The following is a 24,588-nucleotide window of genomic DNA, read 5'->3' as shown; positions in this document are numbered from 1 at the left end:
CACAAACGCAGACAGACATGCATGCCTCGAGTGGGATTCGAACCTACGATCTCGGTGTCTACGCGGGCGAAAACATTTCTTGCCTCAGACCGCTCAGCCACTGTGATGGGCTACAAACTATATCATTATGTATAATCAGAGAATTGCTAGAAAATGCTTAGTAGCTGACGCGTTGTGAGACGGTGTCCCGTGTTACTGACATTCAAAAGGGGCCTAATGTACTCGCCCCTGATAATGGTGGCAAATTCGGCAATGGTGGAATGATTATCAGAAGGGAAAATCTAATGTTCTTGTAATGACACCTACACCAGTGTCAATCTATCCAAAACGGATTAGGCAGGTACTAAAACCAGAAGATGTCAACTACGTGAAGTCGAGCATGGCCTACGGACTAACTTACAGCCACAATTAAGATGCATTTATTAAATTTGAAGGTGGGATGTTTCGGTAAGTATAGAGACCAGGCTGTGCGCTGGACACTCAAGGAACCAGACTGCGATTCCAGAAAAGGGCAAGAGATTTCTCTCTTCCCTACAGCGTCCTCATCGGCCCTGCACCATCCCAGCCTCTGGCCCAATATACGTATTTCAGAGAATATTTTCCGTTTGTAAAATACCAGCCTTATCTAGCAACTTAAAGTTTAATAATCCTTATTACTGATAAAGCTTCAGTAAGACATATATTTGATTATACAAGAATAAGCTCCTAAAATCCTACCATCCAAACAGAAATGATCATAGACCATTTACAAGGGGTGGGCAAAATATTGGAAGTCTCTTCTTTAGTCAAATAATTTCACTATCTATGGGTCCCGAAGTTTCAGTTTCCGTATAGTGTACACAACAACCAGCCATTGGTCCTAATCCTGAGCCAGATGAATCCAGACAACATCCTTACGCACTATTCCACGCTACACGATGTGGACACTGAAAGCGTATATAACCAACAAAAAGAGAAGGGATATAAACGGCGAACCTTCTGGGATTTGACGCCGGTAGATATTTATCGATGTCAGAGAAACGTAGTGTCACTGAAGATAGAGACAGTACGTTCCTCCGAAACATAAGTAAACCTCTACAAGATCACACGGCGTCATATCCCGAAAGCTAGTTTCATAGTCACGAAGTGAGGAACTCTAAACTAATATAATCTCTTATATTTCTGCCTTTCCAGCATCGATGTTAAGGCCGTCGATAAAGAAGAACTCGACGGATACATATATTCAGGTTCCTCAAGAGACGATGGGGTCGAGGTATCCGGTGACACTGGCTAGGCAGATCTCTGTCTTGCTGAAGAGAGCAGTGCTTTGCACTATACGAGACTTGGTACGTCATTCTAAGAACATATGACTGATTGTATTGATGCTGGTGCATTCTTATAGACCGATCACAGTGGCCGCGCGGTTTAAGGCATGAACCGTCTTCATCCTCTAGGACACTGGAGTCGTCGGTTCGAATCCCACTCAAGCCATGGATGTCTGTGTAAGTTTATTCTGTGTTTGTCTTGTCCTGTGTGTAGGTAGGGGCCTTGTAAATGGCTGATCTCTGTCCAAGAAGTCCTTCCGACTTGGTATAGGATTACAAATATAAAAAAGTATCCAGTGCCCAACAGAGGGCTGTAGAGACATTGATCAATGAATCAGTGAAATCAGTAAGAGGAATTACAACATTTTACTGTTGTCTGTTGCAGCACTTGGCCCAACTTCGGTTGGTCAGTCATGTGGTCATAGGATTGTTCCTGGGTGGAGTGTTCTACGGAATAGGCGATGAAGCATCCAAAGTGGCCAGCAATACCGCCTTCCTCATGTTCTCAATGATGTTTCTGTTCTTCTGTAACTTGTTCCCATTCGTACATTCATGTAAGTAGTAACAGCAAGTTATGTATTTTCAATATAATCAGGGCCACCACAAGCCAAATGGGAACGAAAAATCCCCCCCCCCACTGAGTTTAATAGGGCTGAGCTTTAATTCACAATAACGTGAAATTGGTAGACACGATAACTGCCATTCGTGTTGTAATATCTAAAATAATTTTATTTAATTTAGTTCATAACACATCTGGATTACTGCCAATTAATTGTATAAAAGAAGAGCTGCAGTAATTAATTTGCATTACAAAATGAAGTAAATGCGCCCCCAAAATCGTACCATAACAAGGGGTAGCTTGGGTCGTCTTTATTTTCGAGCCGATCCTGGACACAGACATAAGAGTAAACACGTAAATTGTAGTATAATATTGCATGAAGTCAATGGGCTATGGGATACACGGTCTGGGTTCAATTCCTGACAGAGAAAAATATTCCTCCTCTCCACAGATTCCAAACTGATTCTGGGCCCCACTCAGCCTCCTATCCAATGTGTACCGGGAGTTGTTTCCCTGGCAGTAAAGCGACCAGGGCATGAAGATGACCACTCACCTCCATCTAGTGCTGAGGACAAGACAGGTGGAGCTATACTTAACTCCCCATTTGTCTTCATGGCGTATTGCTTAACTAATTAAACACAGGGACAGATTTACATTTCACCTTTTTATTACAAGAAGTTCTGGGAAGAACTAATAGCCTTTGATACGACACAGACTGCCTCCAACGATTCTTTATTGACACAGGAACATGTTTATGCAGCCATTATCCAGCAATGACAGGAGGGATACACAGACAGATCTGCAGACTCTCTTTCGGTATGGACACAGACCAATGACATGTCCTACAATTCATCTATTTTTGTGTGCAACTGTTGCCCTGGTAACGTGTTCACTGAGCCTTTGCCTAGCAACGATAGGAGGGGCACACACAGAGACCCACAAATTTATGGGAGGCATCTAGGAATTATGCCTTTGAGATGGGCCCAAGTGCCATGATATGCATACCAATTTTTGTAAAGATTGGTTCAGGCATTTACAAGTTCATAGCAGTGACACACATACAAACACACAGACCGTAAGGTGGTCCCATAAGCCTACATTTCTTTCTTCAATATGAGGAAAGTAAGCTAAAAGTGGATAAAAAGACAAAAATTTCTATTGAGCATCACTCCGTGGAAATGTATTGGCATCGGTAGCAGACGGCGAGTTGTCAGTTTCACGTTCAGGCCACATTATCCCAGGTATCCATTGGTAATATAAGTTAATGTTTCACAGTTCCTCTGGAGAAGCTGGTGGTGATGCGAGAGCATATGAACAATTGGTACTCGCTGGAGGCGTACCACATCTCGAAAATTGTGGCTGAACTCCCGCTGCAGGTTGGTTCCCTGGTAGAAAAGGCTGGTCCGCACTAAGGCAAGCGGAAAGTGTACTCAGACTGCAGTACACGCACTTTCAATATTTGTTCCGTACAATCTTATAGTAGCAGTAGCAGTAGTAGTAGTGGTAGTAGTAGTAGTAGCAGTAGTTGTAGTCATAGTAGTAGTAGTAATAGTAGTAGTGGCAGTGCAACAGTAGCAACAGCAGCAGCAGTATTAGTACTAATAGTAGTAGTGGTAGTAGTAAGTAAATAAGTAAGTAAGTAATACAAAGAGTCACACGGTATCATATTTTCTTGAGTCACTATGCCACAAGATGGAACATCAAGGCTTTGATTCCTGATGAGTTCTTTGAATTTATTCAATTGACCTAATCCACCACATTACACTATGGCCCTGGGGTCGACTCAGCCTGTAACAGAAATGAGTACCAGGAATCTTCCTGGGGGTAAAGGGCGGCTGGCACGTAAGGCTGACAACCTCACCGCCATCTGTGAGCCGACTGTCTAGAAAATGTGGGAACCTGGACATCTCACAACCCTATGGGCCTCCATGGACTTTTACAGGGATAGCTTTACTTTATTTTAGTAATATATAAACTGTAATTTTTCCTGTTGTTTTGTATGGTCTGAAATTGTTCTCTTACATTACATGGAGAACAAAGAATGAAGGTATTTCACACAAGAAGATGGAGAAATTTCCATAATTAGCAGCTTCACGACTTGTATTCTTTGCAACATATTATTTGGATGATCAAATCATATATAAGATGTGCAGGGTGCATAGCAGGAATAGGAGCAACTAGGAATGTATACCGTTACTTTAAAAAAACTGAAGAAAATTCACGATTTTGAAGGTTAAGGGGTAGATGGGACAATAATATTAAAATGAACTTTCGTGTTCCATAAAACGCTGGGAATGTACTGAGTACCTGAACAATTGTAACTTCGAAAGGACTACAGCTCATAGAGTTAGTTGGTTAGGGTATTGTCAAGACCATAAAGTCAAGTAGAACAAAATGTGAGGGTTGTGTAGCACATATGGAACATAAGAAATTCGTGAAGAGTTTTGGTAGGAACAGGCTCTTGTTCTCATGGTAGTAAACTCTCGAGTTCCATAAAAGGTGAGAACTTCTTGATTGGCTGAACTCCTAAAGAGGTGCTGTCTTCTCTGGAGTTACATTCTTATGATTTTACAAATGGACAGACACGTGCTCTCCAATGTGAACTTCATGCAAAGGAAGTGAAAATAATGTTCCATGTTTCGGTGCAGATCCTGTGCCCCACTGGGTTCCTGGTGTCCGCATACTTCCTGACAGGCCAGCCAACTGAAGCCACAAGGTTCTTCCAGTTCTGGGCCGTGTTCATCATGGTTGCTGCGATTGCGCAAAGCCTTGGACTTGCGACTGGTGCAGCCGTCGAACCTCAGGTAAACTTCAGATTTTAGGCCACAGAGTAACCATTAGGAATATGACAAATTCTGGGGTGTGACATCTTTTCGATAGGTATGAGCGCCGACAAGAGGAGTGAGGAGACAGGAATCTGCCCCCCCCCCTTCTTCTGGAATTGTGGGAGAGTGTGGGACGAAAAAATTTGAAGTGAAAGAAACAAGGAAATACACCAAATATTAACACCAAAAAAATCCCTCTATTCAGAACACAAAAATATTTTCCAACTCACCTATTTAAATGGTTTAAATCAGTGGTTCCCACAGTGGGCTGTACCTCCCCTGAGAGCGGTGGGATTACCTAGGAAGAGCTGGAGGCGGGCTCCTCTGAGCACCTTGTTCAATTATCTAAGCTTGAAGTGGCTTTAGATAAGTCACTGGGAAACTTGTATCACTTCACCAAGACCATCCATCGAATTAGGAATTTCATAACAGTGAAGAAGTTTCCTTCTTTATTAAAAATTGTGAATTGCAGAAGTACCTTGCATTACTGGAGCCTCTATGAAGCTCAAAATTCGTAACGTTTAACGAACTTCAAGAAGATTTCTGTTCTTCTCTGTTTGTCCCCTCCTTTCTCCTCCTGTTTCTTATAGTTCTGTTAATCTTCCACCTTCTACTCATTTATCATTTACTTCTCTTCCTTTCTTATCCTCTGTTTCTTCTTCACCTTATCATATTCTTCCTTACCTCTTCTTCCATCCCCTCTCCGCCCTCTCCTCAGTAACATGACTCACACAACTGTCCACTCAAAATTTGAAAGGGGCACACTAATTGGTTAAATTAATCTGCAATGTCTCTTTGTCTTCCTCAGTAGTAATTCTAACTTCAACAGCTGATGCTACAAAATTTGAGAAGTCGATATAATTTCTTGCGTATATTCCACAGCTAGGAGTGTTTGTGGTATCAACGATTGCTCTCCCGATGCTCATATTCTCTGGCTTCTACCTGAGGCTGCAAGACATGCAAGTCTTTCTTCAGTGGCTCTCATATGTCGCATACTTCAGATATGCCTTTGAAGCATTGATGCAGAGCGTGTATGGATATGACAGGCCCTATCTTAAATGCTCAGAAGCATACTGTCACTTCAAATCTCCAAGGAAGTATCTGGAAGAATTTGACATGGAGGATGCGAACTACTGGACTGATATGCTTGGACTCTTGGTGTGGATTGCAGCTCTTCAAATCGTGTTCCACCTGATGCTTAAATTTAAAATGAGGGTTTCAAGATGATCCTCAACAAGATGTAGAACTATGAGGAATGTTATTTTCTTAGATATAATGCCGTGTAGCCCAATCAAATTCCACCCACATTTTGCAGAATCATACTACTTCCACCTGCAGGATCAAAATGTAGGTCAAGTAAAAAACCAAAAGGAAGTGCACAGCAAGCAAAGCTTGCAACAAGCTCCTCTGAACCATGGGTGGATAGTAACCAGACTACAGGACATTACACCCAGTAATATCTTCATAGTCAGCAGTGTCAGAACCTAAAATCTGACATAGTTTTACTTCTTATTTTAATGTGGTATTTCCTGTTTACCATCATTAAGAAAAATGAGGTTCAGCACTTAAGATGTTGATCAGTTTCCTTATATGAGTGGTACAAATATCGTATATTTATATATAAAGTCAACTGGGAAAACTTTTTATTTGAGAAGTTAATAATCATTAAACTAGTAAAGAAATTCCCTTGTATGGAACCCACAGCTTCGTTGCCATGTTTGTGACAGCAGAAGTACAAGATTATGTTGCTCAGTGTTGACAGGGATTAAAAGGCTGTAAAATATTCAAACAGGGATCAACCCAGGGATAAAATTAATCCTTCTGTTCTCAAGATTCTGCAGATTAGATTTTCTGATTTGTAAAAATCCAGAATTAACTTTTCAGTATATGGATATTTTGAGACATTTGGTTCAACTGCTTGGCCCATGCCATTCCCTCTGCTTGCATAGAACCAGGGCTACAGATTAAGGAAGATGTGACTAAGCATTATCTGCTTGCTTCCAGAGTGTTGCACTTTATGGAAGCCTTTTTCATTTCCTTAAAATGTCACACCTACAATTCCCAACAATTATACACGTAGGAACAAATTTGTGGGCCTCCAGGGTAATAATTTCACTTATTTTGTGTTGGTCATTCCCTGGGCTGGTCTGCCAGTCTAGTGCAACTACTTAGTTCAGAAACACACAAAAACATGGACATATATCCATGCCCTGATAGGGATTTGAACCCATGAAGACTGCTTGCTACTCTGTTGTTACATATAGCAGTCAAATTTAGTAGTAGCAGACAGTAGTTTTTTTTTTTTTTTTGCTAGTGGGGTGGGACTAAGTTCCTTGTACTGTGGCCACATCTGGCCCATTGTACCAGCCCCAGATGATAGGTAGGGTGATTGTGGAGCAATTGGTGGAATGAAGATAGGCAGGGGAAACCAAAGTACTCGGAGAAAACCTGCTCCAGTGCCACTTTGTCCACCACAAATCCCACTTGACCAGACCCAGGATCGAACCTGGGCCGCCGTGGTGGGAAGCCAGCAACTAACCGCTTGAGCTATGGTGCGGCCTTGCTGATAGTAGTTACAAACCAGAGCAGAATATGACAGCAATAAAGGGAAGTGGTGTCAATACTGCAGCATCCACCTTTTCTAAAAAAAGAAATATAATATTCTTCAAGATGGTAGCACTGCTTAACATATAATGTTATTCTGTATGATGTTGAATATAAGTCTGTATAAATGTAGCTGTTTCTCCAGAACTTCTCAGGTAGTTAAATATTTTTTATGCAATTTGGTTTTGTAAGAGAAAGATGTTGCACATGCACAGGAATTCTCAATAGATTTTATACTGGAGATCGAATTGTAATGTTGATAAGCACAAGAGTTTCCAATTGAATTTTCAGTAGACTTTATCCTAGGGTGTTTAGAATGGAATTTTGAAGCTAAAGTGTGAAAATAATGAACTACTTAAACCCAAAGGGTACAATATCATGTGCTGTAGGGCCATACAGATCATACTGTTCATAATCTGTCCTATGAGATCCTCAGCTTGTACTAAAATGCAGGTACCTTACTCTGTGAACAGCCAAGTGCCAGGTCAGAGATAAATTGCTAGGACCTCAAATTGTAACTAATAATAATCTAAATGAAGGAATTGAGATATTTAAGTACTTAGGAAATAAATATCTAATTAAGTAAAGAAGGAGCTTGGAGAATAATGTAAATAATTCAAATAAAATAAATGGATCAATTAGAAGAAACTCATGTAAAAGTATACCAAAAGTGGTACAACTGAGATTTCATGAAATAACAGCAAAACCTGCATTGCTGTTTGGATAAAAAGGCAGATTCTAACTTTAAGAGCAAGAAGAGATAGGAGGCACAACAAACGAGATTCCCCAAGCCAACTGCTGTCTATAAATTAAGAGACCATATGCAAAATGAAATAATTGGAGAGCAAACTGATGTAACTAAACATAGCAAAGATTTTTGAGGAAATAATGTAATATTCATTTGGAAATAAATGGGAAGTCTCATCATCTGTTACATGAAATTTCATATCATTAACTTGTCCTGCATTCTCCTGTATTCCTTTACAATCCTACATATTATCAAATGTTGCATCGAGGTTGACATTCAACGCCATCTTCCACAAATAACATGCACAAACACTTAACCATAAACCATCTTTTCGTAGCATACTGCATTCCACATACAAACATCAAAATATTATCGGTGTTCACAGAATAGAGACAATACAATGACACAAAAGAATGATCACTTGTTTGTGACCTACTACATAACTTGCATTCATATAATGTTCTAAATGCTCAACAGTTTGTTGCTATGGTATATGTACAGAAGGATATGAAGGCAATAAAATGACCATGTAGAAAGAATGGAGGATAAGACTATATAGGACAGCAATGCAGTGCAGACTTTGGGGAAGAAGGAATGTTGGAAGACCTGAAAGGTGGTTATATCAGCAGTGAGACTTGGCCATAGTGGCACAAAAATTGTACCTGAGGATAAGGAAGGAGTGTGAAGAATATGATGATGATGAAGAAAACATTGAGACCGTTCAGTTGGCGAATGCGTATATTCATTCTATAATAATATTTATTGTAATTTGACAAAGCTATGACATGATTCACTGCAGCCAACATCAGTGCTTGAAGTGGAACAACAGAAGCAGGATAAAAAAATTCTTACAACTTCCATGGGTGTTTACATACACAAATTGAATTTTATCGGATTTCTCAAAAATGACTTACAGTCCAAAAACATAATCATGACATTGCTTATTAAACTACATAATCTTTACTTGAAACAACTTTCTAATGGTGAATACTGAATGATACATAAGACAAACTTAAATTATGCAAAGTAAACATTCTAATGCAGCAGTATGACCTTAAAAAGAATATTGTGTAGCACTGTCATGCAGCATTTATGTCACTTTGGACATGAATCTGTATGTTGATGGATGAGCAGACCGCAATCTTAACATAAGACATTCATTGTTTCATACACAAGATGTGATGAAACTTTGATAGCTCTATACTAGAGCCACAGAAGAAGCTAAGGGGCACCAGCACTGGGAGGGGGCAAGCCAGAAAGCTTCCCCCTCCCACTCTCGAATTTTGAGAAACTTAAAACTGAAACAAGAAGGAAATAAAGCAAATATTAATATGTTAAATTAGAATTATTTAAACAAATATTCTTCTATCAAAAATACCCTAGGGCAATCAGTAAAAACAATTCTTAAATGTAACCCTGCAAGCAAATTATTTGACTTCCCCCCTCCAGGAAAAATTTTTGTGGTATCCATAACAAAGTCGCATTAATTTATCCTCCCAAATTTGAAAACAGCATTTCCTACAAAAGAAAGTGCTTAATCCCTAACATTACTGATACCTGAAATAATTATATAATATAATAATATATAATAACGGTCGGTAGCTTAGCCCCAACACTACTGGGTCAATGCTCGTTCGATAGCCCCCCACCCGACACGATCTGCTGCAATATGACATTGTGTGATATGATAAAAGTTTACCTGTGTTTCAGAGAAAAATTTTGCCTCAGTGTTAAAGATCAAAGAGGCGTTCCTCCAAAACACAGGTAAACTTTTATGAGACTACACAGTGTCATGTTTCAGATTACAGTCACTTTGTAATCACCATTATGAAAACCTCAAATCTCACATAAATACTTGCCTTTCTCACAGGAGTTCATAAATCCCATTAAATACGATACATCAGTAGATTAAATATAAAACTGAACATTCTCTATATAGATTAACAAAAGTATTGTACTCTTATTATCATAGCTCAAGCAGTTAGTTGCCGCCTTCCCACAGCAGCAGCCAAGGTTTGATGCCAGGTCAGGTCACATGGATTTTGTGGCAGATAATGCACTGGTGCAGGTTCTCTCCAAGTGCTTCAGTTTCCCTGCCAATTCTCATTCCACTGACTGCTCCACACTCTTCTATCATCCAAGGATGTCACAATAAGGCCACTAGGGACTGGCATACCAAGTGAACTTGGTCTCACCCCCACACAAACAATTAAATAAAAAATGAAAACACTCTAAGAAGTGCTAAAATCTATAAAAAAAATAAGATTGTGCCCTTAAAATTCACTTGCTTCTAATATTTTTCAGTTTTTCAATTCCTGAAGTAAACTGCACATTTCACTTTACAGACTTCTGCAGTTTTCTAGAGGCAGCGATCAACATGATCGCCTAGTTTTCTCTTCTTTCCTGCCCATTAGAATAGATATGGAGAAGGGTGAGTTTATCCAGTGCCATCCAGATATCTAAGAACCACACAATCAAAGACTGTGAAAGTAACTTCTCACACCTCAGCATTAGATTCAGTAAAGTATTCAGGTTTCAACAATGTTGCCTATCAAGCCAGGGTAAGCAACTCAACGCTCTCTAATTGGTGGACCCCAGTGATCTTTTCTTCTTATGACTCTTTCAGTATCTACACTAGAAGTGAGCAAACTATATTGTTGAAGTGCCAGATTAAAGATTTCAAGTGTTTTGCCAGCCAGAAAGAATTCAGAACAATATTTTTATGTACCTTTTAATTTGCGGAAATATAAGATATGCATAACGAATGTCATTACTCGTCATATTTATCAGACAAATGATACTGCTTGTAGCTGCTGAGAAGCTTCTTAATTTCAATATTAAACAATGTTGATATAAATCAAAAATAATATTTAAGGCAAATTTTCACAGTAGGTTTGCATGAGGGACAGAAAACTCTCAGGGGTTAAATCTGGTAAGCAAGCCATAATTTGCTCACCCCTTCGGTACTTTATATTTCTTTTATCTCTTTTAAATCTGATATAGACTGACAACTGACAGACTAAGAAAGGACAAAGACAGGTATCAGCAGAGTAGGAGCAGTTGATGTGGGATTTCTGAGAAGAACAGAAGGAAAAACTAGATGAGAAAGGATAAAGAAAAAGAATTGTAGACAGTTTAAGGATACACATTGAAAGATATTTTAATAAGATGGTATGGGCACATTTTAAGAACAAATGAAGAAAGAACCCGAAAGAGGATTTTAAAAACAAAAATAATTTTAAAATACCCAAAAGGAAGGCCAAAATCAAGACAAGAACAGGTTAAGGATTAAGAAAGAACACGATGAGAAACTGAGTCGCAGCTCTGGGACAACAGAGATTGGTGCAGAGGCTTAGTTCTCATATGACGCACATAAACATGGAAAAGTAGAAGAGGAATCAGAAGATTAACTACCCTGTCTTGAAGTTTACTTATATTTAATTCATAATTTGTTTCTTAATCATATTAATCTATTCAGGAGAATCTCATTTAACATGTATGGTATTCAGACGTGTCCAAATTTTAAGATAAAATTCAGGTTCTCCATGTGCATATTATTCAGGGTTCATTGTTAGACTAATTCTCTCAAATTTATCTTCACTTCGGCGGTCTGAAGTTGGCCCAGGAGACATGAACCTATTCTGTGGATGGGAAAAGGTCTGCATAATGTTCCGTACAACAGGCACATTAAGCGCCCTCTCTGAGAGAGACTGAGGTCTTTTGCTAGCTGAGTTCTTCTGCAAAGTATTGTTGCTTTCCATGATTGTAGGCAGGCCAGTGCTGTCTGACATTGATTCTCCTGAAAGAATTAAAAGTCTATTATTATCTTAAATTTTAACCCAAATAAATGACAAACCTGTGTATGATGAATCAGACTGAAGAACTTTCTTCGTAAATATGGTCGAATTTTAGGTTACTTAACAATGCCGTTTCACCTGAGGGGGTTATATAACACCACCAATGAATAGTGAGAGATTTTGAAGTAGCTGTGGCCTAACTAAAGGCCTCAGAAAGAGTGAAGGAACCACGACTAACTTCAGTTAGTTCCTTAATACTTCAGCTACACAAAACAAGAATCGTTACAGCTCAATTAATGAATTCAGTATGGAGCTGAAAGATAGTATTTTGAAAGTACTCATTCTGAAGTACTTATTCACCTTGGCTTTCATGAAGACTGTGCAGTGTCTGTCGGAAGGAATTGCGGCTGCTACGTCGCCGCCCACTGGAACGTCTTGAACTTTGACGCAGAGATCGAGACAGCTGATGGAATCGGTTTAGGGTTGATTGTTGTGGCTGTGTGGTTTGCTGAGGTTGATAATCCAAAAGTGAGCGGATAACCTGATCCAGTGTGTCACGGTCACGTAGAGGTGATGCGCCAGTATTGACACTGCTCTCTCTGTTACTGTGATTACTTCCAAGTCCTAATACACTCCTCATCTGAAAGAGTATATAGAATTAAAATATTCACTGTCAGAAATAGGATTAGAAAAAGTTTACCCCATAACATAACATATAAGACAATGAAATGTAAATTAGTTCATGTTTCGCATGTTGAAATTCAACAGTTACTTCTGACAGTTACTTGTATGTGTGACTACAGATCTGAATTGGTGAATGGATTTATTGACCACTTATACATGCGACTTGGAAGTACAAGCAATTATAGCACCACAACTAATTTCCACAATTCACAAATCACCGCAGCACTCACTAAGCCTTTTTCTAGCTCGTTTCTTCTTTAACAGCCATTCGCTGGTAATGGCTTCTAACAGTGGTAGTTCTTCATCTTCATGCGCTCAGGTCCTCTCTTCATAACCCCATATGCAGAAATGGCTATCCTCTCTAAGCTCCAAACCTCCCAGTTATAACATATTGGCATAGACCACATAGAAACACAGTTCTTCTCTTGTTGCATGTGTGTATGTTGCAGGCATTACCTAGCAACGGCCTCTGTTTATAGAGTTACTGCTTAGTGACAACTATATATGCCATAAATTGTATATAAATTGTATATAACTCTACACAAATTGTATATAACTCTAATTCAAATTCGTAGATCCATTCAACGGTACTACTTTTCCGAAAATCTCTCTGTGCCACCTGGAAATTCCTCCCAATATTTGTTGTTTCCCATCTCCTCATACAGTCAAATGGCAAGACTTTATTTTTTTTATTGCTAGTGGGGTGCGACTAAGTCCCTTGTACTGCGGCCACTTCTGGCCTATTGTACCAGCCCCAGATGATAGGTGAGGGTGACTGTGGAGCAATTGGTGGAATGAAGATTGGCAGGGGAAATAAAAGTACTCGGAGAAAACCTGTCCCAGCCCCACTTTGTCCACCACAAATCCCACTTGACCAAACCCGGGATCGAACACAGGCCGCTGCGGTGGGAAGACAGCGACTAACAGCTTGAGCTATGGCGCAGCCTGATGGCAAGACTGAGTAGTGGAGATAATGTCTGGCTCCCATAAGAAATGAGATTATTAGTGAAGAACTTGGAAGCTGTCCCCTATCCCAGGGAATATCCTGGGCAAGTGAAGCAAGTGTTTACTTACATCTGCTGTATTCGCAGAATAACTGCATCGGTTCACCTTGCGAAACGTGTCGTCATCAATAGCTTCCCTCACGGCAGCTTCCAGAGTGTATTCCAGCTCATCTGGTGGGACCGAGCTTAGATCATTAATAGCTTGTCTGAAAAACAAGTGAAGTGGGGAACTTTACATGATCAGAAAGAATAAAATAAAATAGATGAATATAGAGAAAAGCAGACAAACCATTTGAAAGAAGTGACTGACATAATAAAGACTATAAATATACATTCTACAGCATCAGCCAGAAGGATTTCAAGGCTGAGAAAAATCTTGAAAAAATGGTATGAGTATGGAACAGGCTACAATGATGGAGGAGGCGGAAGAGGAGGTATAACTTTAATGAAGTCATGAATTACAACATGGGGAGACCAAAATATTGTATGCATGCCTTCATATTTTAACCCTCTAAATCACAAATTTCTTCTAATAATATTTAACAACTTAGTTCCCACCTCAAATGAAACATGCCGCATCTCCACTACAGAGACTAACTGGTTAATTCTGAAGATCATATTAAACATGTAAATATATTTTGTGGACGAAATACTGGGGCTATGAATGTTACAAGCAAGTAGTGCATATATTAACCGCTGTGCTCTTAAGGGTCAAGATATGAAAACAAAGAATTACAAACTATAAGCATAATAAATATCACATATTATCACACTGTTACTTAACCATTTATCCTCTACATCTGGGATGATGTGATTCAGGATATACTTTCTCTGTTCTTACACCCAGGATCTGAAACTTTTCCATTTTCAGCCACCATCAGTTTTCATGTACTCTGTCGTGTTCTTCCAAAGATTTATTTATGTTTGACTTGGTTCATGTTGATCCATCACACTAGCAATAGTATAAAGTGACTTTTAGCACTGTCCAGTGTGATTGATTTATAAAACTTGTGTTTCAATATATCATTTGACCATCTTCAGAAGGACATGATCAACAGTACAACAACACAAAGTGCTCTGCATAACGGGACCACAACACTAAAAGTACAACAACACAAAGTGCTCTGCATAACGGGACCACAACACTAAAAGTACAACAACACAAAGTGCTCTGCACAACAGGACCACGACACTAACGACATTGAAACTACATCATGATAGACAATCTTCTTCCTTTAATGAGAATATATTTCAAGACACGAACCACTGGTTCTAATTTTAACAAAAAGTTTTTATAGCTTTAAATTTAAATACTTGACTGTGTAAATAATTATTTATAATAACTTATAAATGTTCCAACCAATTCATATACTTAATGTAGTTACAAGGCACAACTTTTATATATTAATGAAATTGTAATAGTGGTTTCCTAAATGCTGATCGTGTCCTTCTGAAGATGGTCAACCCGGCCGAAACATGTTAAGGAAAATGAAATATGGAAATATAACTTTTATAAATTAATCACACTGGACGATGCTACAAGTCATTTTATACTATTTATTTATTTATTTCCTTCGGGTTTTCCTACAAAATTTTTGTATGAATTTCTCTTTCTTTCTACATTAGCTACATGTCATGCCCCCCTCATTTTGCTTGATTCGATGACCCTAATAATCTTTCACAAGGAGCATAAGTTATAGAACTCCCCATTCTGCAATTTTTTCTATCCTCCCGTTACTCCCTCTCTCTTAGGTTCAAATATGATGTGTCCTCTGCTCAGAAATATTTGCCTGTGCTCCCCCCTTTAAAGTGTGAAACAAATTTTCATACCCATGCGGAACTAAAGGCAAAATTATCATCATCATCAGCAGCAGCAGCAGCAGCAGCAGCATTGTCATCTACTTCTAGGTAGGCTTTCAATATTAGCCTGTTTCGAGTCAAATACCATGCTACCATTGTCTTATTGTACAGCGAACATTTCTTCATCCATCTGGATGCAATTCTTACAATTTTGGGGCCACTCATGAAGAGACTATTCTTAAGATGTGATTATGCCACTTGTTTTTGCAGTCTCGGATTCTTTCTTCTGAAGCATATATTTGCAGTGCGTTGCATATTGAAGTATAGCATATATGGTCTGTAAGTGCATATTCAGAAACTTTCTTTAAAAGTGAATTAAACCACAAAACCATAGTTTTGTATATTTTCACCAACTGCATAAAATAAAGCACATACTTCATGTCATTGGTGCTGCCTTTGTCATGGGAATGTCTCAAGGTAGCTCTGTTGGCATCTCGAGCGACACGGATGTCATGTTCCCAGAAACGCCTCAGGTCAGGACTTGAAGTGTATGGCGCCGCCACTTCCTTGATCTGCACAGGCAGAAGTGAAATTATCCTTGTGATGTGATTCATATGAAATAGAGTACACTTCAGTGCAGAGATCATCTGATTTGTGGCTTATCTCTGTGTCTTTTAAGCGCAACTCTGCTTAATGACTCTCAAACATGCTCAGTGCATGTGTCAGTCTATCTGCTCGTATGAAATACGAGAAGCACTTTACACTGGAGAATTTTACAAAAAATTTCTGAGCTTTAATTGTCAGTTGGTTTGAACATTTCAACCACTGCTTTACACAAAGATTTATATACATTTCAGTGCACATATTAAGGGTAACTCATTAAAAACATGGGTACTATGAACGATTTAGGTGATAAGAAATTTGTGTATTTCTGAAACAGTTACAGACACAAACATGATACACTGGTCCCTATCCTGAGCCAGATGAATCCAATATTTCTCTAAGATTCGTTTCAATAGTTCTGTGCTGTATATCATAACAAAATTTTAGTCATGCTCCACCATCTCTATGAACCAATCCCTGCATTCATCCCCTAAACAACGAATGAAAGCACAATTGTATTGCTATTACTGCGTGGGTATGCTATAACTTGCCTTCAGTACAACTATGGCTGTCGAAAAAATGCAGCCGATATTGACTAATGTGAGACAGAAGCTGATGCTGCCCATAATCGCCAACTCTGAAGGATATCTGTCCATTGTTGTATAAGTAAGCTTTGCTGAAGTTGGACCAGTATAATTTTCTCCTTTCATATAAGGGATTTTGTAATCATCATAGATTTTCACTATGCACGCTAAACCCCACATCATACCCTGAAAATAAAACATATATATCACTAAAAACATAGGAGTTCCTGAAAAAACATTTGAACTGATATGATATCTGTGGTTCTCATATCACTGACTATGAAGATTATAGTCTTTTGGGCCATGATTCTGTGTTGTCTGATAGACATTTATAAATGATGCAAAGGAAACTGCTGACTCAATCTTTGTGGTAGGCAAACATGCATCATGGAAAGAACAGTCAGTGGTGGAGGGAATGGAGCGAAAGGAGCAAAGCTTAAGAGAAAACTAATGAAAGAAGTGTAAAATAAAACCTGTGGTCATAGATTTCAGTCGTCCGAGGAGGTGGTCATTGCCACAAGAGACGCCGTATGTGAATTTCCTGCCAATATGTTTCAGCAATGTTTTTGGCAGCTATATCAACATTGGCAGACTTGCATAGGGACAAAGGTAACTATTTTGAGGGCCGATGTGGATCTGTGTAAGTGTATATGAATACCTTGTAATATGATGCGATAAAACCACATTCCACGACTTAATGACTCTACCACGTACATAAGCACCGCTATGAGAACCTCAAATCTCACTCTTGGCTGAGAGAAATTTCAACTATTATCACAGAAATATATGAGAAGCAAATACTCACACAATTGACAACAGGTGGCAACAGAGAAGCAGATATGGCAACACCAATCAGAGGTCCTGCACTTCCTTGCAGCAAGGCTAACGCAACTCCAGTTCCAGATGGAAGAGCCCACAAAACACCAATCCAAAGCGATCGTGCCATACCTCTGAAAATATCATATTATGTGGTTTGGGAGTTAAAAAAAAATTATTTAGTGGGCTGTGGTATTCTTTCAAGGTTAAGTCCTTTAATCATACTNAAAGTTTTATCAGTGGGCTCAATGATACAGTTTGAACCAAACAGGTTGATCTAGTTGCAGTGCTCTAGCCCTGTATTCCAGCCAGGACACTTCCTATCCTGACTGAGGTTTTTCATGGTTTTATCTCAGTTTCTCTCGGGCAAATGCAGGGATAGTACCTTGACTAAGCTATGATTGATTCCTTCCAGATCCTTTGAAATTCATCATTCACCCAACATCCCACCACCCAACAATTTACAGGCTTGATACTGACAGCATTATTAAACAACCCATAAAAAAAAGTACTGTTTCATCAGACAAAACAGTTCAAGACTTACATTTTTGATGTTATCAGTTCAAATCTCAGCTAGAATAGTACAACAAATTAGGCCATAACCACTTCCTTCCACATTCCTTTCAATTCATTATTTTCTAATCATTCAGCGTGTGACAATACATGGTCTAAGGCACTGACAGTGTTGATACATGGACCATAAATAAATAAATAAATCATTAAGAAAGAAGTAAGTAGTATGTGTAAGTAGTCAAATAAATGACTGGATTAGATGTTTGTATGTGACAAGGCATGTGTGAGAATTATTTTTCAGTTCAAAGACAACAATTTTGAAAATTTTGAGAAGTGTGATAAGAAAGACAATTTCTCTACCAAACCAGTTCTTTCACTGTAATCATAATTTATAACACTAGCCACTGTTTATCAATACACTAAATTATATTACTTGTACTTTCTCATATCATATACCTTTTAACAGGAAAGTTTAATAAATCATTGTATTACCACTTTCATTTGCACCATGGTCAGACAGAAGAAGACAGACAAATTTTATTGACAAGTTCAGTTGTGTGTGTGCTGTCAGCCATTACGAATGGGTAGTTCACATGTTACTGCACAAAGCAGAAGCAGTTATCAGAAAATTCTCTATGTCACAGACTGATAAATCTTAGATATTTTCTTGATTCAATCTAAAAAAAAGAAATCCAAGAATTGCACGTATAAAATTATGACACCAGAGCTCACCTGCCCCTCATTTCTTCAGTAGGCCAATCTCCTGTACCCCAAGGATCATCTGTTGTTCCAACTAACAGGCCAAATATAAATCCAAATATAAGTGACATCGTGAGGCCTATAATTTCACTTCGGAAACCAATTTTTATTAATTTCCTATCTGCAATTGCAGTTCCAAATGTAGCAGCCATAATTGGACTCTGAAACACATCAAATAAAAATATATCACTACTTGATTCTCCAAAAGGTTTGTGATAATGGCTGATTTATTATATTAATTCTGTGCTGAACAGAGCCCACTGTCTAGGTCATATTTGATATACATCAAGGTAAAAAGGTAAAAGAAGGTAAAGTTGTCCATGCAATCAATTAATTAAGCATCACATCACAAAGATTTGTCAGGGAGTGGAGGTATAGCTCCACCATTCTTGACTTTGGCACTAGATGGAGGTGAGTGGCCAGCTTCACACCATGGCCACTTTACCCCCAGGGAAAGAGCACCCAATTCCCATTGGAAAGGAGGCCGGGTGGGCCCAAGAGATGGTCTCGACCTTGTAGACTAAAGAAAAATCTCTTGCCTCTGCTGGGAATCAAACATTGGCTGTCCAGATCATAGCCCATTGCAATATCAACTCAGCTATCCTAGCTCCCTCTTTATATACATAACATTTCAGAAACTGGATTATTTTCTATCACAGGCATGAGGACAGAAGAGATTCTATGGAGATACATCTGTAGAGCTAGTCTCAGTATGTGTTATGTGCAGAATCTGAGGGCCTCTCAATGTTATGAAGAATTCGTGAGATATAACACCATATAGTATGGTGAAAATCACTGGCAATACAGCATTAAATACCAGAAGACACAATTCAAGACGCTATGTGTAGCAAAAACACCCAAGACAATGAGAAGTGCCAAATATAATATATGCATAATGAACAATACATAATCCGTCATATACTGTTGATGAATTTTTGCTCTTCTGTCGGGATCAACAGCTAAGGAATAGAAAGGGAGTGCATGTAGACTGATGGATGTCCCACAGTAGGCATCAATATAGACATTAAGTGTAAATATAATCTGTATTTCATGTATTTATTTAGATGCACGTTGTTTGCATTTATGTCTGTTTGTTATTGTGATATGGCATGTTGGAATTGTAAAGATGTATTGTTGTTTGTAAAGCTTGTGACATGTTTCATATTCAGTGCAGATTGCACTTATGAATATCCTGCAAACGCAGATGTATGTATGTATGTATAACAACAGCTGTCAAATATCATTTGAGAACCATGTATATTTACCTTTAGTTCACAACAATATATTTTCCTCAATGTCAAGTAATACACTTTTGACCATATATTTTTCACTGATATATACTATGTTTACATATTAATATGAAGTATCATTTGAAATCCTAGCCTTGCAGTTAGACTACAAGATCATGCAGTCAAATGAATTACATGTTCTAACATTTGGAAGCAATAATGAAGTCATATAGGTTAGGTTTGAAATGACTTCCAATAAAGCCACTTCAGTATGTCAGCTGGTTAACTTTTCCCTTCTAAGTTATCACGAAAATTGCAAAAGTAATTTCGAGAAATTCTGCTTTCCCATAAAAATGAATATTGTCCAGAATCTCAGGTACATGTGACATACATGAAGTATAATCCAGAGATTGAAACTAGCTTTTTATAATAGGACCAGTCTGATAGGATCATTACATATGATGATGGAAAGAGATCCAGTTTCCGTATCTTTGTGTAAATCAAATATAGCCCCAAACAAAGGACATGTGTAACATAATATTCATATATTATCACTCATAATTTTGATGACCCACAAATAATCTAATGAAGCAGAATTTAATTAGATTTTCTTGGGCATACAGCCATGTCGGTCGATTAAAAATTACCATCGTTCCAGTTGTGATGACAAAGAAAAATATGATAGTTGAAATGTGAAGTCATTTTTACCAACTGAAACAGCTGATAGCTAGAGATTTCATTAACTTAAGCTACTGTGTAACCTTCATATCTTACATATAATTATTTCTTACCGTATAAAATCAGTCAGCTCATGTTCCATATTAACCAACATCTGACATATGGCGTTTTGCAGCAACAAAGCAGTGTCTGGATGAACGTGACAGAACTAACCACAGAGTACAAAATCTTCTGCAAGCAACTGAGAGTTATTCAGTGGCTTTTGCAGGATCTTAAAGTTCATCACTAATTTCAGAAATGCTAAGTGCAGAGCTTGAAGCAGTAGTTAGAATGTTTATAGAACCATGATACAAGTATTAATATCAGAGCTCAGTGACACCTTGATATATGGACTAAACTAAACTAACTTCATGGAGCTGAGCCCTTTTTGAAAAGCCTCTAACTGTGCAGATACTCAAGAACTTCCCAGTATTTTATGGAATCCGAAGGTTCATTACCGTGTTCACAAGAGCCCTCCACTGGTCCCTATCCTGAGCCAGATCGATCCAGTCCATTCCACTACATCTTATCTCTCTAAGATCCATTTGTCCATTTTCTTTTGCTCAGGTCGTTTATCCAAAGAATCCGTCCAGACCCAAGACCCTTTGTGACATTTAGTAACAAGCTTATTTTTTACGGTGTGGAATTCTTAGCCCCACACCCAACCCCCAAGTTGGAGGCCCACCCCTTGTCGGCTGTCCGCGACTGCTTATTCAGTATATTCGCAGCTACCCTCCATATTTGGAGGTCATCTCCTCCATCCGCAACCCGAGGACGCGCCATGTCGTGGTGACAAGGGACCCACATAGCATGGCTAGATATATGAATGTTCGGTTATCTGAAAAGTGGTCAAGTCTATTTCAATGTTGATCAGAATGAACACAACCTTGTCTCTTGAGCTAGACCCAAAATCACCACACAAATCATTCACAAACATTTTTGATAGCCTAATCTAAATTCTACAAACACATTTAATTACATAAAAAGCTGTGTCTAACTGTATGTAAAGAATCTTTGAGGGTATACCCTCACTCAACAGTGATACAGACTGTTACATTATCCTTACAAAATTGCTATATTTTTGTTTTCAACATAAAAAGGGAAGAAAAGTCACCATGCTGGAAGTCTCATTGAACACAAAGAATTCATCATCCATGAGACTGCCTACTGAAGGTGTTATGTACCCTCACAGATAGTTCAGAGAGACTAGATTGTGAGAAATGATATGGGTATTACAGGAACTCATACCATGAGAGGTGAAACCAACATAGCAGCAACTATATTCACTGCACTACTTTCCACCAATCCCACAGCTGCAATCATGCTGCAACAGAGTATAACAATATAGTCACTTTCATAGTATTCTGATAATGGCAAAAGTAAACTTATCCCTCTGCTTAATTAAGCACTACACCATGAAGCCATCTGGCTGAACAGAGGTGAACCCTGCACACTATTCACGTTAGCACTACATGGAAGACAGTGGTCAGCTTTACGCCCTGATCACTCTGTCCTTGAGGAAAGAACCTCTATTATTCATTGGATAAGAAGTTAAGTTAGCTCCAGACCAGGTCTGAACACTGCGGAGAAGACAAAAATCTCTTTTCCCTGCCAGAAATCAAACCAAATTTCCTTAGTTATCCAGTCTGTAGCCTAGTTACTATACCAAATGAGCTATCATATGTAGATCCCCATGCAATGATGTTAACTCACATATCATGAATTTAAGCCCTTTTTTTGGCTTGAGTATTTAAGATTTTTAATGAAAGATTTGTTATTCACTCAAATCTTAAGGAAAGTATTTCCTAAAATCAGCAATGTCCACTGCATTTGTTTAAATGTAAAATGAACTGAACATTATATTAGTTACATCCATCTTATAAAGTAAATCCTATTTTCACATACTCAGCTGTTAGAACAAGCAACAGGTAGTCAAATGAACACTCTGCTCCACTCCTGACGCCGTCAACTACAGACTTCACGGTCAGTTTTGACCGGACTGACTGCACGAAATTATTCCAATTTTTCTTATCTGGAGAGTCCCTGTAAACATGTTACAAAATAAGTACTACAGACATAGTCATCTATGTGACTCTATATACTGTTTTCTCATTGGTGCTCTATGCCAACTGATGAAGAGTAATTAATTGTTTATCTTAAGAGTCATCATGCGATATGCGTACTTACTCTTCTATTTCCTCACCGTCTTCAACGCCCTCATAAAACACAGAGCAGGGTACAACACTGAAAATCAGAGAATACATTAAATATGAGAAATGCTTCTTCGTGGAAGTTACCAGTATTTTCTGATACTCATGTTATCCTTCCAGCAGCAATAAAGCTCTGGGGTTGACTTGGCCTCTAATAGAAATGAGTAACAAAAGGGTAAAAGAAGTAAAGCTATCCCTGTACCAGGCCGTGAAGGCCCATAGGGTTGTGGGACGTTGAGAGTCCCACACTAACTAGAAAATCGGCTCACAGATGGCGGTAAGGTTGTCAGCCTTACGCGCCGGCCGCGCTTTACCCCCAGGAAAATTATTTAATTAATTCCTGGTACTCATTTCTGTTAGAGGCTGAGTAAACCCCAGGGCCTAGTGCAGCTGGAAGGATTAGGGCAACTGAAAAAAATCCAATGACCTCATTGGGACTTGAACCCGGACCTTCCGGCTTGAAGCATAGCCCCTCAACCCACTATGCTACTGTGTGCCCCCAACAGAAATGAGTACCAGGAATATTCTTGGGGGTAAAGGGCGGCAGGCACGTAGGGCTGACAACCTTACCGCCATTTATGAGCCGACTGTCTAGAAAATGTGGGATCCTCAACATCTCACAATCCTACAGGTTTTCATGGCCTGTTACAGGGATAGCTTTGCCCCCCCCACATTTTTTTAACATGTTTACTGTCTCAGCCTTTTCCATCATCTAATTTTCTAATAGAACAATGCAGTTAATTTCAGTAGCTGGACACCCTGTGTCAATATAACTACATCTATACATGCAAGTGGTATCAGGTTATTCCAATAGGAGACAATAAGAAAATTCACAATATAAAATGTGGAAATGTATATGAAGACCTAAAACTAAGACAGAGAATGAAATCGATTATAAAACCATCACACCAAAATAAAAAAAGAATAAAATAAAAAACATATACGAATCCAGTTGTGACTGTTTGCAATATTAGACAATGAAAAGAGTCCAGAAATTCATCAATTCTGAATGTAACACATCACAGTCAGAACCCTTAAGAATTTATTTCCTAATACTGTCTATCTAGTACTTCATTTACAATGGAACTCTTATTAAGGGCACACTGTGTTTCACTGGAGAGTCTGCAGGCAGGTCTTAACTCTGTTATATCTCTTGGGACATGTATGTACACAGATGTCTCTGCTGTGTCTCTTGGATCCATGTGTCTCATAAGTGCACGCACTCAACTGATTCAAATAAATTTGGAGCCAGGCATGCATTCAGCACCAAAACAAATGATATTCATGCCTAACTTGAACTCTGTTCTGGCAAAGGGAATTATGTAAAAGAAATTGCAAAAGAAACTAATCTTTCACACAATAATGTAAGCGAACCAATAGAAATCGGAAAAGGTAATTGCAGTGTACTAAATTCAATGAATAATAAAGTACTAAGAATATTCCATCAGAATATAAGAGGATTGAGAAACAAAACAAATGAACTAATAAGCTCCATGAATTCAAATCTTCCACACATACTGTGCCTTACTGAACATCACATGAAACAGCTGGAATTAGAACATCTTCACTTAGAAAATTATAATTTAGGTGCTAGATACTGTAGGAAAACACTGGAGAAAGGAGGAGTGAGTATTTTTGTACATGAAAACCTAAAATTTACTAAAATAAATTTAGAAGATTATTGCAAAGACCAGGATCTGGAAGCATGTGCTCTAAAGTTAGACTCTCCTTTTTCTAATATTTGTATACTGACTTTATATAGAGCCCCATCTGGAAACTTCAATCACTTTATAAATAGATTAGAAACCATCCTAAATGTACTGCATAGTTCA

At 38.5% G+C, this 24,588-nt stretch overlaps 2 protein-coding genes across 4 annotated transcripts in view; one reads left to right on the top strand and one right to left on the bottom strand.

Moving 5' to 3' along the window:
• Window positions 1-6,010, top strand: part of LOC111872437 (ATP-binding cassette sub-family G member 1) — a 28,399-nt gene extending 22,389 nt beyond the window's left edge. For all 3 annotated transcript variants that reach the window (XM_023866362.2, XM_023866361.2, XM_023866360.2), the window contains exons 8-12: window positions 1,174-1,325; window positions 1,690-1,858; window positions 3,139-3,239; window positions 4,512-4,667; window positions 5,571-6,010. In XM_023866362.2, the coding sequence (XP_023722130.1) occupies window positions 1,174-1,325; window positions 1,690-1,858; window positions 3,139-3,239; window positions 4,512-4,667; window positions 5,571-5,915 (923 nt within the window). In that variant the 3' untranslated portion in view covers window positions 5,916-6,010. The remainder of the gene's footprint in view (window positions 1-1,173; window positions 1,326-1,689; window positions 1,859-3,138; window positions 3,240-4,511; window positions 4,668-5,570) is intronic.
• A 2,750-nt stretch (window positions 6,011-8,760) lies between these two features.
• LOC111872400 overlaps window positions 8,761-24,588 on the bottom strand; it is a 26,862-nt gene continuing 11,034 nt past the window's right edge. Inside the window, exons 5-14 of the mRNA XM_023866252.2 lie at window positions 22,734-22,790; window positions 22,452-22,589; window positions 21,795-21,870; window positions 18,574-18,761; window positions 17,318-17,462; window positions 16,480-16,698; window positions 15,761-15,897; window positions 13,596-13,731; window positions 12,198-12,477; window positions 8,761-11,839 (exon numbers count right to left, since the gene is read on the bottom strand). Of these exons, the coding sequence (XP_023722020.1) occupies window positions 11,595-11,839; window positions 12,198-12,477; window positions 13,596-13,731; window positions 15,761-15,897; window positions 16,480-16,698; window positions 17,318-17,462; window positions 18,574-18,761; window positions 21,795-21,870; window positions 22,452-22,589; window positions 22,734-22,790 (1,621 nt within the window). The 3' untranslated portion in view covers window positions 8,761-11,594. The remainder of the gene's footprint in view (window positions 11,840-12,197; window positions 12,478-13,595; window positions 13,732-15,760; window positions 15,898-16,479; window positions 16,699-17,317; window positions 17,463-18,573; window positions 18,762-21,794; window positions 21,871-22,451; window positions 22,590-22,733; window positions 22,791-24,588) is intronic.

The sequence above is a fragment of the Cryptotermes secundus genome, unplaced genomic scaffold (assembly GCF_002891405.2).
Source record: "Cryptotermes secundus unplaced genomic scaffold, Csec_1.0 scaffold247, whole genome shotgun sequence".
Taxonomy (NCBI): domain Eukaryota; kingdom Metazoa; phylum Arthropoda; class Insecta; order Blattodea; family Kalotermitidae; genus Cryptotermes; species Cryptotermes secundus.
This window is presented reverse-complemented; position numbering and strand designations above follow the sequence as displayed.